Source organism: Puntigrus tetrazona, chromosome 24 (assembly GCF_018831695.1).
Source record: "Puntigrus tetrazona isolate hp1 chromosome 24, ASM1883169v1, whole genome shotgun sequence".
Taxonomy (NCBI): domain Eukaryota; kingdom Metazoa; phylum Chordata; class Actinopteri; order Cypriniformes; family Cyprinidae; genus Puntigrus; species Puntigrus tetrazona.
Window position 1 is genome coordinate 20,418,433 of NC_056722.1, and position 21,367 is coordinate 20,439,799.

Here is a 21,367-nt window from a genome sequence, read left to right on the forward strand (position 1 = left end):
TTAACTATTTCAATCTCACTCACATGTAGGGGGTGTGAAATGAGCCAACTTACCAGCAAGAAACAACTCGTAGTACTAACTGCATCTTAGCTTTTTTGCTGACTTTTTTGGTTTTATGTTGCGTCTCACTATAAAGTGAACGTGACCTAAATTTGAGGCATCAGCCGATCTCGAAGCCTGTGGTCCAGACCTTCTGCGCACACGCAGACACAACTGTTAAAAGATTGATATGGCTGTAAATGAAATGTCCCGGAGCACCATCCTCAGTGCTGAAACACACATGCATACATGCATTATAGTGCCTGCATTGCTTTATTTCAGCGCTACACCTCTGATTCTGTTTTAGAGGAGCCATCCAGCATGTTCAAGCTGTACTTCACCTTAACATGTGCGACTGCCGGCCCATCCTGCCCCAGTTCCCCCAAGATTCCCTGGACCGTACAGGCGACAAAGTGACATTTTGGGATCACAGGGTCCACAGCCTGAGAAATGTGCCATGCTTAAATAATCCAACAGGTCAAAAAATTTCAGCCGCTGAATTATAGATGAGCGGCTGTCGTTGGGGAGACGTGTGGTGGCTGTATAAGAGCAGTGGCGTATTCCAGGCATAAACCAGTGGACTCTGGCGCAGGTTATCGGACGTTGCCAGGGAAAAAGGAAGAAAAGCCTTCTGGGAGTTTGTTTTATGGCCATTTGAGGTAGTAAACAGCCCAGAACTGCTCAGAGAGGCCTAGGCTTCACATTTGAGTGCTTTTGTCCTGATATCATGATATCTTCATCACTCCCTCTTTCACTCGCTCTGTTTTTCTGGCAGCTTTTGATGCCGAGGAGAGGTGTGTGCCGCTAGGCCGGACTCTGTCTGCTGTATTAATTGATTCCATTAGTCTTGGCTGTCTCGCAGTCGTTAGGAACACCTGTGAGTTACACGTTGAAGTGAAAAAGCCTGGCCGCTGATTTAAAGGCCTTTAAAGAGATAAAAAATAGATAATAGGTAAGATAGGTAACATTTTGTTTACCAACCCTCATGTTGTTCTAAACATAAAAGTTGTTTCAAGAAACCGAGAGGTACAAAACAAGATTTGACGATAAACCTTATTGAAAACACCCATTATATATATATATATATATATATATATAGTATAAATATATACACTTTTAAAATAAATGCGTGCATGTGTGTCTTTTATATATACCATAATACAATTTTACGCAGTACGCACACACACACACATATATAATTACACACACATATAAACAAAAGCTTTAAAGATTAATTGTTTCCCAATATACATATCCTCACACACATATTTTTTTAACTATTAAAAATTCTTTTTTTTTATAGCAAGAATGCATTAAATTGCTAATAAGTGACAGTAGAGACATTTATGTTGTTAGAAAAAATTTAATGTAATAATAATAAATGTTTCTTGAGCAGCAAATCAGCATATTACAATTATTTCTAAAGAATTATGTAATACTGGAGTAATGCTGAAAATTCTACTTTTCCTTTAGAAACGAATAGTCGTATTTAACAAGGATGTGTTAAATTGATAAAACGTGATAGACATATCGTTAGAAAAGATCTATCTTTTGAATATGCTGTAATATGATGACTCTAATCATGGTGCAGGGTTTGCCTTTCTGATGTTTTTACGTATGACATCCACGTCCATCACGTCACGGAGAGCGAGGCGATTAACATTCCGCGTGCTGTGCAGATGCCGATTTCAGACGGTTGATGCAGCTCAGACTCCGTCAGCCTACTTCAGAGGGAGTTAGGTAATGCTCTGATTCACCATGGATACTGAGACCCTCAGAGAGCTGAGCGTTTTCATATTCACTATGTGTTTTCACGTCGAGCGTTTGCTCTGTGTGTGTGTGTGTGTGTGTGCGTGTGTGTGAGCCGCTCAGAGGATCAGCGGGGCCCGCAGGCTTGAGCTAAAGCCTGTCAAGGTCACCCTGTATCCGTATGACAGGCTGAGACTGTCCTCCTCGCTGCAGTCAGTAAGTGAATTGAAGTGCAATCCTCTTGATTTACTGAAGCTGTTTACACCTGTTGATTGACAGATATCAGCGGCGTGCTGATTCACACAGTGTAATTAAGGGCTGAGAAGACTGTGTTAGTTTAATTAGCTGGCTTGGATATGACAAGAAGAGGATTGTATGCGTTTCTGACCTAGTTTTGTTTTAAAAAAACAACGCGCATTTTAATTTCGGTATCAGTCTGTGTTAAGTAATTAACTGTGGGAATTGCTAATTTCTCCGATTTTTACATTTTAGATTACCTTGGCTGTCATCTGAAACTCATATGATATATCATAAAATAATAATAATTTAATAACACTGTTAAATTAAGTTTTAACTAATCAAAACATTTGCAGTGCTGTCAAACGGTTAATCGCATACAAAATAAAAGATTTTGTATATAAAATATGTGTGTTGTGTGTGTGCATATTTATTTTGTGAGTGCAATATAAATACACACATATCCTGTATATTTAAAAAATATTTATATGTGTATTTATATGCCTATATTTATATTAATTATAATTAAACGTATTCATATATAAAGATAATCTATTTTTCTAAAATATATACATGCATGTCTATTTATATATACACATAATAAATATACACAGCACACATGTAACTTTTATAATAATAAAATTCATTATAATAAAAGGTTTCATAATAACGTTTATTTTGAACGCCGTTAATCATTTGTCAGAAATGTTGAGATGTTGAAATGTTGAGACAGAATGTCTCATACAAACCCGATAAAACAGTTTTGAATACCAGATTGGTAACACTTTAGAATAGCTAGCACTTATTAACTATTAACAATTTCCCTCAATAAATTGTTAATTTGCTGCTTATTAATAGTTAGTAAGGTAGTTGTTAAATTTAGGTATTTGGTAGCATTAGGAATGTAGAATAAGACATCATTATGTGCATAATTATCAGTAATAAATGGTTAATATTCTAGTAATATGCATACTAATTAGCAGCTAATATGTGTATCAGTAAAATCAGCAAGAGACAGTCACCCTGATTCCTCCACCCAGTCTCGTGCTTCTGACGACTGCTCTTGTTTATCCAGCACATATAAGAGCCAGCCGTGATAGAAGCCATCCAAGATGACAAGAGGCATCTCCATGGAAACTTGTGGAGGGCTTTGATGTCGCCAGCCCTCCATCATGAAAAGACGTGAATCTCAGGAATCAGAGAGGCAGTTAGTTGTGACCCGGCTCAGCTGTTCCCCCTTCACTTCTCACTCGTGTCACGAGCATGTGAAACAAGGAAACGTGCATTTTTATTTATTCATAAAAACGATTCAATTATTATTCTTTTATGTGTGTCTATGGAATGTATATAAGATGCTAAATGTGAAATTAGCCTTGAAATGCAGTAACTTTTGCCGTTAAGTCACGGATGAAGTCCGGTTTCCAATTTTAGTAGAAATCCACAGGAATTTTGAGGGAGCGTGAAAGATTTCTCCTATGTTTATATCCTATGTTTACACACAACAGAGACATCAGAGCCAGTAAAGAACGTCAGAAGCACTAGCCGAGTTGAGACTGATCTCAGCAGGAAGCATGAGCATCTCGTGGAGCACGTGTCTCCAAAAACATTTTCAATTAGTCTTTATAAATAAACTGGAGATTTGAGTTTTAAACGGCTACATTCTTGTCTGAAATACTCGTAAAAACAACATTTTATTGCACAGTAATATTTCTGTGAAAACACTAATATTTCCAAAAAATATGGGAATACATGGTGGCTGAAATTCATGAGCTGAACCAGTCAGCTTGTTTAGTGCCCAAGTCCAGCCTTTAAAAAAAAAAAAAAATACTACCTCTTGAGCAGGGACTTTTTGAAGTGCAAATCTTTGCTCAAAACTTAATTTAGATCCTGGTTCCTGCGGTGGAAACAAAGAAGTACCGGGCCAAAGTTCCTCGTTCCCGGGGAAAGTTCCTGTGGTGGAAACGGGTCTATAGTTTTCAGCCAAACATAAAAAAGTGTGTTTTAGAGTTTAATTTCAAATAGTCCAGAGGTCCAAAGATCCGGTAGTCGAAGAATGGGCCAATTGCGTCCACTTATCACCATGATTCCCCTCCTCCACAGCCCTCCTGCCGCGAGCGAATGCCTGACCTTTTCTTCATCCCTGGCTCTCATAATGGTCCGGCTTGTCAAATGATTATTCTTCTGTCTTTGATTAGATCTCACCTCGCAGACCCTTCACACTGACAGAAATATCCTCTCCTGATGTTCCCTCTCACCCATTAGAGCTCTGTTGTACTCCTGGAGTCATTTGTTTGGTTACAAAGAGTGTTGGCGGGAATAAAATGAATGTTGACTTTTATCCAAATGGGGGTTTGAACTCACTGGTTTGGTGGGGACGGGGTCTGGCGTGCCAGACTCTATTATAGCTCAGTCTGCTGAGTGTAAATAGACATTTTATTGTTATATCTGTAATTCATAAAACAACATGACACATTCACCTGCTGTCTCTGAGGTTACATCACTAGAACATCCTTTGAAAGCAACATCCTTGTAGAAAACAATAGCCAGCTTCTGTTTCGTCCTGGCTGCTCTGGTCTGCATGTTGTTCTTTAGAGACCTGTATTATGAGTTATTAGCAGATCGTAGTTTAAGCTTAGACTTAAAGGGATAGTTCGCTACAAAAAAAAATATGGTAATGAGATTTTCTCGTTTTTGACCTCAAAATGAAAGTCAGTGGAGTCCAAAACCACTTTGATAATGACTACTTAAAAAGGGCAATTGTGACACTTTTGTGCAATTTTGAATATTTTCCTTCAGGTTTTTTTTCTTTGATATGAAGTTAGCATATTGCAAATGAGTTTATATCATGCAATTATGATCTGCTGGAGAACTGCATCATAGAAATCTTGAAATTGAAAGTTAACGTTTGCATTTTTTAGTTTATACCTCAGAATTCTAAAAAAACAAAGTTGTGAATTGTGAGATAAAAAACGACAGCATTTTTTATTATTCCTTGGCAGAAGCTGTAAATGATTAAGGACATTTCATTTTGCGTGAAGTTATTTAAAATCCAATTTCTTGTTGATCGAGCTTGGTCTTCAGTTTTAATTAAAAAGTTCATTTCAGATCTTGGTAAGAAGCAACAATGAGCTCTCAAGCTGAATGCCATTCTTATGATCATTTTCACATCGTAATGAGGTTTTAAATAAGGTTTTCTCTCCTAATGCATCATGACAGACCTGCTGATAACCAGTGGTGGTCTTGTTTGGTCTTGTCCTGCAATCCTTAACTCCCGTCTGAATCCGCCTCCTGTTTCTGATCTCTAACACAGTAAAATTGACATTAATGGTTTTATTAGACTCCTAATGGTGACTACAACTGTTGCCCCTGTCAAGCATAGACCTCCTAACAGACTGCTTAAGTCTAACATTTATATATTTATTTCCCTCGACTGAAAAGAAGATTGAGCTCTTAAAGTTGTTCCCGTGAGTTTGACAAACGCAAAGGCTGGAGTGAATTAATCTTCTCGGTAATGCATTTTCATTTGATTGAATAGAATACAGCGCACTGTGGCATTCAGGGAGTCGGGTTTATAAAGGCCCGGCTAAAAGCACATGGGTTTTCTGTGCCAACGGACCACTCACTGACCCAGGACGGGGAGAGAGGGGGTGGGTGGGATGGAATCCCCGAAGTGTTCGCAGTTCTTTTCTAATTGATTATGTGTCACGGCGATATGTCCAGAATAGAACCACCTCCTTAAAAGCTTCTGTTTGCAGGCCTGCTGATTTACGTCGGAGCATTTGCAAAAGAGACACAGAGATGGAATTCTAAACGAGGACCTCAAATAATGGCATGATGTGATTTGTGAATGCACTCAGTGTGATTACCTCTGTGCTGTGATAGATTCATGCAAGCTGTTGACTGCGGGTTCCAGTGCAAAAGCACATGAACACATACTGCTAGACAGTCTGTCTCCACTATATGCTGCTAGGAAAACTTTGTGCATTACATAGGCAGCATTTTTTACTTTAAAATAATCTGCGTAATTGTTTTTAGGTGTAATACGTTCAATTTTGGCATTATTTATTGACTCAAAATGTATTTTCAAAATTATTTTATTTTGTCCAGGCAATTCAAGAAATGTAAATTAGCTATAATGTTGTCTAATATATATATTTTTTATTGTTCAGTTTTATTTCATTTCTACAAAATATTAGTAGTAATTTGAATAAATGTCATTTCTAGGCAATTTGCTGTACTGGATGAATTAATGTTAAATGGAAAATATTTAACTGTCCTAAATCCTTGGAATGTGTTTTAATAAATAAAAAGGAACACAAAATTGTGGGAATTTTTAAATTTAATTTAAGCCATTAACATCTGCTTGCTTGTCTGTTAGAGATGTAGCGTTTTTTTTTCTCTTTTGAATAAGATTTATTTTAATAAATTCAATAACTCCCATTTACAAAATTGACAGGTTTTGTGAACCGAACTCAATTCAGCTGATTCACAGAAAATATTTGACTCTTTTGCTAGTTCTATGACCTACCATGAACAGCTCATACCACTTCCACGATACTTTAATAATGCTTTTGCGTCACTTTTGAAGCATCACTCCAGTCCCAATTTATCATAACCTGCCTAACAAAAAAAAACAGACCAGGTACATTCACTTGTCGGTAGAAAAGACTATTTGGAAAGCTTGGAAAGTTTTTATTTTTTCCATTACTTTTAATCACACTGTTGACACATCTTTAAATCAGTTTATTTTGTGTCGCAGTTTGAGATCAAATGGGGAGACCTCATTCGGCTCAACTGATGAGGACTTTTCAATTCATTTGAATGCTGATATTGTCAAACGTCACATCATAGCAGGGGTTTATAGTTTCTCTGAACTTTCATCTGTTCTGTGGCCACAGCTGCCTGTGTAATTCACCACACAGAACAGGATTTGGATCGATTTACTTCAGAGTTATTCCTGTCATCTTATCGATGCGGCAGCCATTGACATGGTTGGTCAGGATTCTCCTCAGAGTAAAAGTGATTTTGGAAAGGCCCACCGTAGGGAGCCTGTCATTTTAACCAGCTAATCTAAATGCAAATGAGCATCAGACACGAACACCCCCCCTCTCTCCCATCTCCCGGAAAAAAGCCAAAATGTTTACCGAGAGGAAGAGGTTTTTCCTTATAACCAGTTTTGAAAACTCACCTGTGTTGAAAAGGCCATTAAAAAATTGCATGTGAAGTCAAAACCGACTAAATAAAATCAAAGTGGCGTTTTTTTTTTTGCGTATGTCATGTATTTAAATGTTAATATTCAAACCCGCTCGCTGTTCGCTCGTTCACAATCAATCAAAAGTACACGCGAAACCAAGGGAGAGTGACAGCCGCTGACAGTTAATGTGACGCTCTCGGTTGAAGCTACGCGTTTCTGTTACGCCTCTCATTGGTGTGTGCGTTTGGGTCCGCAGGGGTCTCGCGTTCTCATCGACAGCCTTGTTGAGCCCAGGGGGCAAGCATAAAATACTCAGAACGGCTAGCTGGGATCATGTCCTGTCTATTTGATGAGAGAAGGTTCTTGCGCAAGGTCGAGCACATCGAGATGGCAGTCGCTCTTCTTCCTTCCCACGCTGTCACAGACAGATGCTAAAAAACAGGTGGCAATATTTCAGCGCTGCTTCTTTGCACTGATGAGAGATGCAAACCTGGGCTGATCATTATGGTCTGATGATTCTTAGTTGATTATTACAGATTTGTGGATGCACAGTTTATTTGTGCCATATTGGTTATCTGCCAGCGTTTGACATTTTGTTGTGTTTGTTGTTATTGAATATGAAAAAAAAATTGTCATACATGCTAAATGTAAAACTGCTGTATTTAAACACAAGCATGTACCATGTAACATTTAAGTATGTGGTAGATTTTTAAATATGTTTAAATGTTGATATACTATTTATTTGAAATATATCACACACATATACCGTATATACACATATTTTTTTAAATACATATATGCATGTGTTTGTATTTATATATACATTTATATTCACATGTAAGCAAAAACTTGGATGTATTTTAAAATTTTTATTAAAATGTATTTTGAAAATATCAATTAATTTATCTTAAAAGTAAAATTATCCTTCAGAAATCACTCTAATATGCCGATTGGCTGATTAAATATAAACTTCAAAAGAACAGGGTTTATTTGCAGTAGAAATCTTTTGTGACATTCTAAATGATTTTACTGTCACTGGTCGCTGATTTAACGCACCATAGTTTAATGTAAAATTTTTATATCTGCTGTTTATCTGGTAATGACATCACTTGAAATTATAATAATTATCGGCATTGGCTAGAATTTTAATATCGTTGCGTCTCTAATCTGACTCTGAGATGATTTATGACAGTATGAGTTTGATCTAATCATTACGGGCTGGTTCATTAATGATATAGTTGATAATTACAGTCTGACTTCAGAATACTATCTTGACTCTGGTTTGTTGCAGACTACCTCTTATTTGAATACTCCAGCCTTATCCCGGGTTGATTATTAGAGTCTGATTCTAAGTTAAGCACTTCTCTTTGACCCTGAGCTGAGTGTTAAGCTCTGATACTGAGCTGAATGGTACAGTATGTAGAGTAAGAGCTTTAGGCTGCGGATTTATGCTGTAGTAGAGTGACTCAGTGGACCCAGATTTAAAAAGGGCTTTACACAGAGTCAGACCACTTTATTGACCCACAAATGGCTAGCGGTTCCACCCAAAGCCACTTCTTTTTAAAGTATCTTAAGTGTAATATGCAAATCTCCAGCTTTTGTAGTGCATAAATATGGGGGGGGGGGTTGAAAAGCAGTGGATTTTGGGGTGTTGGTTAATTGAATTGGACCCACTTACTCCCAATGATCTGTTACTTCATTTTTAATTTTCACATACGGTACCTTTAGGAGTGCGGTTGAAAGAGTCTGGCATGTGGGACGTGGTAAGTCTATTGGTCTTTTTTTCCCTGCCACATCTGTGTTTAGAGCTCCAGCAGTGCGCTGGGACTGATTGTTATTTCATCTGCCTCCGTTCCAAAGCCAGCAAATCACTCAACAGAGCATCAGGTTGTCCGGCAGCAGGATAAATGAAGCACTGTGTCTTTATTAGTCGAGTGGACAAGGGTTTCCATCTCTGTCCGAATAGCTCTCAGTGATTAGCAGTTCTCTTCAGGCCACTGGTGCCGTGATGATAGCGCTTTTTCCATACGCATATGAATTTCAAGTCATGAAAAATAAAATGAACCTCATTTACGTTCATTAGTGCTTGTTTCTGGTTTGATACATTATGTTAATGTATTTAAATATATAAATAGTATGTATGTATACAGTGCTTCTCGCAGGATTTTGTGGCGGCAGGTGAGGTCACATTTTTTTTGCATATTTAGGACATCGCTGCGTCAAGTTTGCGTTCAGACTGATTTTGTCACTTCAGACTCTATAAACGGTTGTAGGCTGTAATACAAATGGGGCATTCAGACCTCGCTCTCGCGGGGCAGCGCTGGAGACATCTTTCAACGGAATCAGCTAAGGTTTTTTATCAATATGTACCTGAAAGTTGCTAAATTTAGCGCCGCAGTCACGCTCATGTGAGTCGCGGGAGCTGATGGCCACGTGCGGTGATTGTTGCGGTCAGCCACAAATAAATCATGGGAAACACTGGAGATCGTCTGTCAGAACAAGCAATACGAAACGCGTAGGGCGAGCGGAGATTTTCCACTTGTTAATCGATCACGAATGGTTTCTCTGGCTGATAAAAACAAGTGTAATAGGATAATAATAATAATACTGTGTCACCAAATATACTTGGGCCTGCCCAGATGTGTGGGAAGCACTGATGTATATTTTTGCAACATTTAATCTATATAAGCTTGTTTCCTTAATGGAATAAAAAAGCAAAAAAAAGCAAAGTAGTTGTCTTTTTACTTTACTGTTTTTTTTTAAATCTCACAGTTTTAACTGTGGCCGAAGTAAGATGTTAATTCAAAATTTGGAGAAAAAAAGAGTTGCCAGCTACGAACTCGGAACTTGTTTATATTGGCAGAAATGATATTTAAATTTAGAACTGTGAAACAAAATCTGAGTTTATAATACTAATAATGTATTTTTCAAAATTGTATATATGTGTGTATATATAATTAATAGGTAATTAATTAATTTTAATAAAATTATGCGTAGCATATATGGTATATATATATAGAAAATGTATAAATTTAAACATTTAAAAAGTTTATATTGTATGTTTGTAAGTAATAGTTGTTTATTAATTTTTATTGTATTATATTTTATTTATTTAGACACAATAATATAGAATTTTTGTGCTTTTTGTCCAATTATTGGTGGACAGTACACATATAATACTTTATCAGTGGACAGTATGCATCTCTACTTTCCAGGCATTATAATGACCTGCTCTTCTCCTTTCACTGATGTGCACACTGGCTAGATTCAAACCTTTGTCACCCAAACGAGCAGGGCTACTGCGTATAGCATTAGCATATGCGATTTTAATCTAATTCAGACAAGTTTTCAGGCTTGTCACAGTACAAGGAAGTGATAAAGGTAAACAACAACCTGGTCCCCTCTATATAATGAATAGCAGAGTATCAGACTCCTGCTCCACTGAACTGCTGCATGAAATCATGCTGGTTCAATTTCCTCCGTTAACATTTCGATTCTATGAAGACGCGTTCCGGAAACAAGTGAGCTTGCACGAGCTTTCGTTAAGGCCTCAGTGGATTCAATAATCTGTGAGACTAATGGAGAATTATCACTCGGGTGTTTGCTGACTCTCGCTTTCCCCAACAGTCGCCATAGTTACCTGTTCTCCCATGACTACAAGTGTTCCATCACCTCAAGGAGTGATGCGTTTATCGCCGTGAATATTATACCTGAATAAACATGGTAATATGAGCCAATTCCCCGTAATACAATAAGAAAACCTGCTTTGTGACAGTCTCTCAGCCTTTATTTTTATGTTGTGTGCTCTGGATGATTCTGTTGGGGAAAAAGAGTCCCGATGTATCTGATCAGATAAGACCTATCGCAACTGAAACCGTCCACATCGGCCTTTTGTGTCAGTGTGCTGCGCTTCCTGTTATCTTTTTTTTTTTTTTTAATGTTTGCAGCTTGTTGATATCGACACTTCTCTCCCGCTTGCGGCCTTATCGCCGAGCTTCTACAGAGGGGTCAAGGGAAGAGTATTTCCTCTAGGGAGAGACATATTTCAATTTAAGAATGGTTTATTCATCGAGAAAGGCCAAGCGCTAATGTACCTTCTCCTCCTCAGAGCTGTGAGGCTCTCGCATGGCTGGAATACCTGGCTTCGCAGGAGGGTTTAGAAAGATTCGACCGGCCTTCATTGCCACAAGTGAATCGTTCAGTGCGTTTTTTGTTTTATTAGAGAGGTTTGAGTCAGTTGAGTGAAACTCTCATTGATTGGGAGGTTCATTACCAGCGCGCTGGAGAGACCATGGCTCAGCAGTTTTCTGATATCCCTCCTCCCATGAGGATATACAGGCTAAGAAAAACATGTTGACTGCGTTGTTTCCACATCAGACAACGGTTTTAACTGTCAGAAATAGCAGTTAGCCCTTCAGGCGCACCCTTTGTTTAGTAATTGGATCTGTGTTCAGCTGTTCAGGGGTAAAACACATAGCTCATTGTTACTTTTTGACGTGCACTGTGGGATGGATGTGGGTGAACCGGGCAGTTGGTGTGTAAATATAAGGAGTGATGTCATTGGAGAGGGTCAAGGAGTTTAAGGGGTGATGCGTTTTAAAAAATGCCCTTTGTTCTGAGTTTTTTCGTACAGCAGTCCCAAAATGTGTGTGTGTGTCCTCATAAAACCTAGGAAATTTTGTCCTCTGTAGTAGACATTATATTTTTGTAGATTTCTCTGAGACTTCACAAGTCACAGTTTTAAGCCTGAATGTTCTGTACAGAGCACATTCAGAGCTTTTTGGAAAAATCTTTGAAAGTTTCAACATGACCAAACCTTTTCCTAGGTCTAAAATTAATTTAGTGAAAAATTATGCATCTTTATGGAAATGTGATTATATTTTGTAATTGTCATTTAGATAATCATCATCAGGAATCATCTCAGGAATTTCAATCCAAACATGACTTCCTGTTATGAAACAGGGCATCATTCAGTTAATTCCACTGTAGAGGACACCAGGACTAAAAGTGTGTTTATTATGAATTTTGGGAGACATAACAATTGAATAGGAAAATTAATTATATCAATGTTTTTATGGAAATATTAGATATTAATATACTGTTAGGACAGCATGTTGAAAAAACAATATAATGGGAGTAACAATCGGCCAGATTTAACAATAGATTAGATTTAATAATAATATGTAAATTATATAGAGTTTATAGATACAATTGTGTTTAATGGGAAAATAAATTTGTGCACACATATTGCATAAAACAAAACAGTATAGCAAAAAATGTTGTTAAATATTTTATAGCATAGCTGCATGTGCAAACAAAATTAAATGTAATTATTGGCAAGTATCCAATTTTCATAGTGCACTTAAAATTTATCACATGTAAATCAGTAGATTTTTAAAATGAATGTATTTAGTTAAAGTATTTATCAGCCAGTATTTTAATGTCAGTGCATCCTTACTTTGATCAAAATGTAAAACGTATGCAGTTTAATTTCATTATATAACACGATATCATCGTTTTCCAAAATTAATTCCTGAGTAATTTTTGCAGTTAATTTTAACCAGCTGGTCTCGTGATGATTATAATTGAACGTGTGAAGTCAGTTCTTCAAGTTCACACTGGTGTCCTAGCCGTCTCAAATATGAACCATAAATCTATTAGCCGCTTTTTTATCACATCTTTATGCGAACATTTTTCTTGAAAAGTGTGCTATCTTTCTTTAAAATAAATGCCACCGGCCGTGACATTTCATTATCTGGTGCGGTGACGTTCATACATTTTTAACTTTCCAAAAAACATTCAGGGGACGTTTTATTTGCTCTCGCTGGTTTTGCCCTTCACACAATCTCGCACACAAACACAGGTACAGTAGATGATCACAGCACATCTGACGCCTCGGCTCTCCGCCTGATTAGATCCCTGTGGAATACTGCCTCACACCAAACAGGAAACCAATGACATCACAATATCCTGTCTTTTTGGAACACGGCCCTGTGACATCATATTCCTCGCTCTGCGCTCTTCAAAAACCTTCTGTTTGCTAGAGCTAAAGATGGGTTGTATTACGCCGATCGACGCAGAATTTCTTTCAGCTTTTGTGTCGCGCTATAACACTAGACGGGCGAATTTCTCATGCTCCTCTAGGCCCTAGAAAGGTCTGCGAAGGACTTGTAAATATTCTCCAAGCTCGTAATCCTCTTAGATAAATAGAAGAGAATTTCTGCTTGTGAGGTTGTGATTTCCATAGAGGCAGATTCCTTCCACCCAAGCCCATTATTAAGACGTTTATGTTGTGGAAAAGGCAAAAAGGATGGTTTCCTGTAGACTGTGAGCCATAAGCTCCACCACCTGTAACATGTAATTACATTGTGCTCTCATGAAAAACCAAGAATTGCATTGTTGTCGCGCTTTTTACTGAGTGCAATGAAGCCGTTTTGTTACATGCGTTTGCCTGTTAGCATAGGCTAGCTCAGTGTTTTTCAGCCGAATAGAGAACCATATAGAGCTTTTTTTTTTTTTTTTTTTTTTTTTCTCAGTGTAGTCACATCCAGATGTCAGCTCATCCAGAAACACGTGGGGTAATCGGATCTCTTGGAGACCGGCCTGCAGCACAGGACTGTTTTACATTCAGCTCAGAGTCTGTTCTGAAGGAATTTCAGAAGGGTGGATCCACCATTCCAGTCTACAATGATTATAGTATAAAGAACAAGTCTGACATAGAGCTGGATAACGTATTTAATACTGGCCACGATTTTTCTGGTGCATTATGAAATAAATATGTCATTAAAGTGAACAGGATTTATTCCAAATATTTTTTTTTCTTGTGACAATATACACTACCGCTCAAATGTTGGGGGCAGTGTTTTGTTCAGCGAGGATGTTTTAAATCAGTGAAGAGTAATAGCAAAGAACCATATGGTTACAAAAGATTTTGATTTTGAATAAATGCAGATGTTTATAAACTTTTGTTTTATTGTTCATAGAATATTATAAAAAGCATAACATTTTCCGAAATAATTTTAAGCAGCACAACTCTTCCCAACTGTTCCCAGAATTCAGGTTTCCCACCATAGATATAAATAACATATGAAGTATGTTTAGAAAAGTATTTGTAATAGTATTTCACAATATATTTTTTTGATCAAATAAATGCAGCCTTCAAAATCCATTTACTTAATTATTTAGCGCATTTTAAACCCTTCCAGAATTCTACAAATGAAAATGAGACATGTGGCTGCTTGCAGTGATTTGCATTGATGCCTGTAATATAAACTTTATTTAGACCCACAGTGTCCGCTTATCCATCTGGAGAGTGGTATTCCTAGGTTGATTTTGGCCAGTTCGTGTGGTTTTCGTCTATGTGAGATGATTGTTGTCTTTGGAGGTGCATGATGTTTTTTTTTTTTTTTTTTTTTTTTTTTTTAGAGGAGTCCGTTGTCATATAAATCTGTCAGTAGAAACATGGAAGTGCATACCACTCTTTCAACAGATCAAATTGCTCATGGAGAAGAACTAAAAGTTCCTCTAAAGTTTTTTTTGTAGCTTAAACAAAGCGAAGAGAGATATGCACCAAAAGTTGTTCTAATTCTTCACATTAGGGGTTTGTTCAAAAACTCACCCGCGGGTATAAGCGCTAATAAGTGTGATTGCTATAGAAAACGCTACTAATTAGCAAAATGTTATCTTCCATACAAAATCGTGATTTTGTGTGTGCATCTGTTGCATTTCTTTCGAAAATATGAGATGGCAGTGTACCCAACAAATCTGACAGCTGCTCTTTGTTTCGTATGACATGTTTTCGGCAGCTGCGGGAAATGTAGCCAACGTCACACCCCCAGCGGATTAAACAGCGGCGTGCCGCGCACCTGGTTGATGATTGTCCGGTAGCCGCCCGTCATTCCCGCCGCCCTCGTTTTCACTCTCTTCACGGCGGAATCGTTTGCATTTGTGTTTTTTTTTCTTGTTTTTAATGGTTACAGACTTAGGCAGAGGTGTCAAAATTTATGAGGGACTCGTCCCTCGGGGAAGGACAAGGAGAGAAAAAGACGGCGAGAGAGAGAGTGTGTGTGTGTGTGTGTGTGTGTGTGAAGTAAAGAATAAGTAAGCAAGATAAGGACATTCAATGCTATGAATCTCCTGAGCAGAAACCTCCACATAAGGCAGTTTGATTGGCGGCAAGTGGGTGTGAGGAAATGAATCATCCAGTCTCTGTTTAAAAAAAAAAAAACCTTTTCCTTTTCGTCTTCTGCTTTTCTTTCATCCCAAAGCCCCCTTCATCCTCCTCCTCATCAAGCCTTTAGCCTCCCAGCCATTTTTATTGGGCCGTTAAAGAGGTCATTAGGGAAAAATGGCCTTCGCTGTCACTCTTTCCTGTTCTTCCAAGAATCTAAATCGGAGATGTTCAGTAGATCACAGGAGTATAGCACATACAGCGTGCGGGAACATAATTATGCTGGCATCAAGGGTGAGGCGGACGAGATTAGCTTTGTTCCAAAACATACTCTGCTGCCTACCTAGACTGTATTTTAAGGCGACGTTATCTGATGGCCACCAGTAAAAGTTAGTGTGATGTTGACTTTTAAGATACCATATTTTGGCCTAACTATTAAAAAATGAGATCGAATGTATCCTTCATTTGTGTTAAACTTTTGTGATATTATATTATATGTCTGTTAAATTGTTACAAGTCACAAAAAAGCTACAAAATTTGTATTTCAAATTAAAATGTACTTCACTTTAATAAAAAAAATTGTGTTGTGTGATCATGTGGCACTACAGAAAAATCAGCTTTGCTTCACAGGAATAAATTATATTTTTAAATACATTTAAATAGAAAACTGTTGTAATAATATTAATTTTTACTGTATTTTTAATCAAATAAATGCAGCCTTGGTGAGCACTAGATACTTCAGAGACTACAGAAGCCAGACTTTTGAATGACAATATATATTTCATTTATATATAGTATTAATATAATTAATTAATATAATTAAGAAAGTATTAATATAAGTATTAATACAAGTAATTGATATAATTAAGAAAGTCTTAATATAAATAATTCAATATGTTAATTAAAAATTGCATATTTAATATTATCTTTAGGTATAATGGATGGATACTTTTAATTCAGCTGCAAAAATAATTCAACAAAATTAAATTGTCATGTATTCTGTTATATTTAGTAGCTGGATGCTTTTTATTTTATTAAGTGCTAGGGCAGCACGATTATGACTAAAATCTATAATTGTCAGTTACTCCCTTGAAATGGTTATCACGATTATTAATTCCGATTATCACAATTTACACTGAATGATGCTTACACCATTGTTTGAAGCAACCGCATGCCATACTTTTACATGAACATAAGTTGAAAACACTTAATACATTGGATTGGTTTATTCTGTAAATGAAAAGCAAAACTATGAATGGTATTATAAAGTTATACTAAAACTAAAATTAAAGCAATGGAAAAAACCTTATAACCTGAAAAAAAACATCTTAAGCAGGCAGAATAACATAAGTTGACATTAAACGATTAATTGCCACTTTGAATGGGTCCGTATTATAATTGCGATTACAAAATCGTATTAAGTACCAAAAAGTATCATAATTGCAATGTCATGTTTTGTATTATGTGCGGTTGTGTATTTTAGTGCTTAGATGTATTATGTTGTTAGCTTAGCAACATGAATCATTTGTTTGTTCTGCTCATGCTATATAACAGTGCTGTATGCATGATGTTTGGTCAGAAATCTGTTTTAATTTCATTCAGTATTCTGCCTTAAAATGCAGCTGCAAGGCGGCCCGCTAGGTTTCGTAACAGAACTATCGATTTATCGTTGCTTTCTCATTTAGTTATTCTGTCACTCGTCGAGTTTCCGCCATGCTCTCGTTATGCACCAGATCTTTTCTTAATTTCCACGCAAATGTGACGGCCCAGTTCCCTAATGCTTTGTGACAAGTCACAAAACCTTCTTACATTAATCATTGCAGGATGTGCTCTCCGTCACCCACACCGTCCGGATGGTTTCTTCAAAGATCCGTCCAAAAACACAATTTTCGCAACAAATTTTCCATACCAAAAATGGACATCCTGAATATTCAGGAAGTGTGGTGTCACTCTACAATCGAGCGAAGAGCCCATTGTAAATTACTCGTTTTTTATGTTCATAAAGGCAGTTTGCACATTTTTTACGCTCTCTTTTTCTTGCAGGCGACATCACTCAGAAGGGATATGAGAAGAAGAGGTCAAAACTGCTCGGGGCGTATCTGCCACAACCTCCAGGTAAGCCTCCTCTTCGCATTTAAAAGGTCACAGGGTGCGTTTGTACACACAGATTTTTGCATTTGCACAGGTTTAAACAGCTGACAGAACCAGCTTTTCTACAGCAGATGGGTTTGCCTTCTTTTCTCTCATTTAAACAGATCCTAAAAACCTGCAATGGGAATCTGTTTCCTGTGGGCTAATATTCTAGGCATTAAGGTCTCAACAGATGGATTTCACAGTCGTTCTCTCGTACTTAAACGAGCAATCACTTTTGTAGGGCATCCTAGACTGCATTACTATGCGGATGGTAAGGTTGCATACCTTTATATCTACCTTTATGCAGGCTTATGGGATTTAAATGCCCATTTTATTATTTGACAGGCAGGAAGCTTAGAGAATGTACATGATTTGAAATATCGTTAATGTTCGTAGCACTTAGAGGTTTGTTATCGTCCCTAACACTAAGTATGAGTAATAATATGAATGGTTAGATGATCGGGTATCTGATTTAGAGACATTCAAAAGTTGCCCAACTCAGATGAATAAAAATGTATTTTATATATTGAGTTTAACAAATTAGAGTTGGTTGACAGTCTAAATGTAGCCTTAAAGTCTGAAGCTCCAACAGCTCTATTTGGTCTCTTTACTCCAGTGTAAATCTTATTTGGAAAGCAAGGCCATCCATAACCCAGGCCGACTCCAGACTTAATCAGTCTATTTGCCCGCTTTTTCTTCAGCGCTGCTTTAAAATGAGCTGATAAGTGACTGTAGGCACCAGAATTAAGAGGCTCCTCTAAGCTCTTCTCAAGAGCTTCATAAAAGGTGCTTAGAAGTTTTTTCTCTCATTTCATTGAACTGAAACAACCCCATCTTATGAATATTAGTTGGGGAAAAAATCAAATGTTCAGAGTTGCTTTTCAATGAGGGATTCCTCGGTTGATCACTCCGGTCACTCGTTTAAGTGCACTTAACATAAATACTTTGCATTTAGACTATCAATAAAATGCATGGAGTCAGTGCTGATCAAGCGTCTCCGACTTCAGATGGCATCTGTCTTTAAAAGCACACCGGCATCATTAAAATGAAGAGCTCGATAGAGTAATTGCTTGGTGTAAAAGAATATTTTGTGTAGAACTGTGCTTTTTTCCAGATGAGGTGATTTCTTCTCTTTTACAGTTGTATATGTGTATATATATATATATATATATATATGTGTGTGTGTGTGTGTGTGTGTGTGTGTGTGTGTATATATATATATATATATATATATATATATTTAGGACAATATATAGACAAGTTTTTTAATCTCTGCTTGCTTTTTGATTTGAAACTATGAGTGTGTTCCATATATTTCAAATCCGTTCAGCGACTCGAAAAGTCTAATTTAATGATTCATATAATTACATCACTTAAAATTATTTATGAAATGCTTGTAAAATGTATCAATAAATATTTAAATATAGCCTTTCACTAGAATAGTTTTTTATATAGTGCATATAAATAAACATGATTTTCATACAATTTAAAATTAAATTGAAAATAAATTTTGTGCATTTATAATATTTATTGTGCATATGTAAAACAAACTTTGTTAGTGTTTATATTTTAAAGTTATATTTCTTCAATTGGTTAAAAAAATATTAAGTTATTATATTTTCAGCTGTATCGCCCAGCCCTACCAATACAGTTGGAGCAGTTTTTATAGTTTGGTGAGAATTTATGTAACTTTTAAAGGTCTCAGATTTGTGCTCGGTGTGTCTGGCTGCATTGTTGATTAGCACGGCTTCTGTTGCCATAGCAACAGGCAGCCCGCATGTTCCCAGTCTGGCTCCCGGTGAACAAAAAAAAAAATGACATCATGCTCGGGCACAAAGCATGTATAGTAGACCGTGGCGTGAAGAGCGGCATGCGCCAGACTCAACGCGACGCCTCCATTCCTGTGGGAACTGATGTTATTTAACAGACCCGTAATGGCATGATCTTGTGTTTAATGATCAGTCGTTTTATGTATTGGAGCAGCAAGGGAACGTGGCACAGTGACACCTTCCTCAAATTGTGTGTGTGTGTGTGTGTGTGTGTGTTTTCTAGTTTTTAAGAGCATCCGGTTACCAGAACAGAGTTTGTCTCCGTGGCTGCCTTCGACTGAATGACAGCTGTACTTAGATGTTAACTCAATCAGTATTGATCGGTGACTGTTAACCCTCGGCTTTTTAGTAGGAGGAAGACTGCGCGTTCATTGTACTTGAGTCAGAAATGCACCATCACATCCTCCGCTGCATGAGCTGGTGCATGATTCTGACTTAACCTGCTGTCTCACCTTCTGCCTTATTGAATGAATAAATCCACCCGCTGGTGTCTTAGGCTATGTCAGCACGGGGCCAAAATTGATTTCTCCGGCCTGCACGCAGAGCTCTTGGCTGCAACGCCGAGCGCAACCTGGGCTGTCTCACGTGTCCTAAAATCTGCCAGGAGGAGCAGAGTGGTTCTAAGCTCTCCGCTCTGAATCCAAGACAACAAAGAACAACAGAAGAGAACAGAGCTGGCTCATCACAAGAGCCATTGATATGAGTCATAGCCGACCAATCGGTGCTGTGTGTGCCTGGAATTAAATATTCTATCTTTTTTCAATCAGGGCGGCATTGGCATTGACATACTGGCAGATATGGATCGTCTATATACGGCTCACATGGAATCGGCAGCCACAAAACTCAGCAGAATTTTTTGCATTGTTTTATTTTGTTATTTAATTGTACACTTCCAACCAAATGAAATCAAGCATCAAAGTATCTGTTTTGTTTTGTTTTTTGGATTGCTCATTTTTAGTGTTTGTGTTGCATTTGCGAATCTTACTTGTGAGTCGTACTTCTTACTTGTTTTTTTTAAATTACGAGTTTATATCTTGCAATTCGGACTTTTATCGCGATTCTGTCTTTCCAAAAGTCGATATAAACTTGCAATTTAAAGAACAAAAAATCTGAATTGCGAGTTTATGAAAAGTGATATGAAAAATAAACTTTCAAAAACTGAGAACTGCCTTTATTCTGCCTTTATAACGCACAGTTGCTTATATAAAAGTTTATATCTGACGATTCTGAGGAAAAAGTCAGAATTGCGAATTGTAAAAAGTGATGGCAATATGTTAGAAAGAAAAGCTACATGAACTTTGAACGAGACAAGAAAGTAGATGGGCAATGAGAAATTGAAAGAAGAAAGCGCTGATTAAAATGAGAACAAATGAGGGTATCTCTTAGCCTATCTGTGAGAGAGAGTGTTACAGGAAGAGATCAATGAAGTGGATATGTAATAAATGAGTGCCTGGCAGAGACATCTAATCGTCCCTCTCATGCTCTCTCTGTATCTTTTAGGGCTGGAGGCATCCATGGCCCTCGAACGCCGGCCGCCCATGGCACCCTCTGCTTCACGATACCACCGTAGACGCTCCTCCGGCACCCGTGATGAACGTTACAGATCAGGTGAGTCATGATTCTTACACCGGAATGATGGGAAATAGAGCTGCCACAATAACGGTAATAAGTAAACAAGAGAAAAAGGTAACAGATCAGATCAAAGGGATTCATTCTGTAAAAATGTATCTTCACTTTGAGTATTCTGGGCTCATAATATCAAGGAATCCTTGAATGTTTAATAAATCTTTCACATCTGGATATCAATTACTTTTATTTTAAATCATAATGGTATAAATGCATTAGATTTATCCATAAAGTGTTAGTATAAATATGTGTGTTTGTGTGTCAGATTATGGATTTGTTTATCCCTGAATATGTCACTGGTCTCCTCCCTCTGGGCGAATATACAAATATTGACATATGATATGTACGTGGGAGAGATTTATCTGCTATAAGCTGTGCATATTAAAACTG

The 21,367-nt window shown here is 37.4% G+C and overlaps 1 protein-coding gene across 1 annotated transcript in view; it reads left to right on the forward strand.

Moving 5' to 3' along the window:
* dip2ca (disco-interacting protein 2 homolog Ca) overlaps positions 1–21,367 on the forward strand; it is a 93,310-nt gene that overhangs the window by 27,570 nt on the left and 44,373 nt on the right. Inside the window, 2 exon segments of the mRNA XM_043226721.1 lie at positions 17,433–17,504; positions 20,852–20,959. Of these exon segments, the coding sequence (XP_043082656.1) occupies positions 17,433–17,504; positions 20,852–20,959 (180 nt within the window).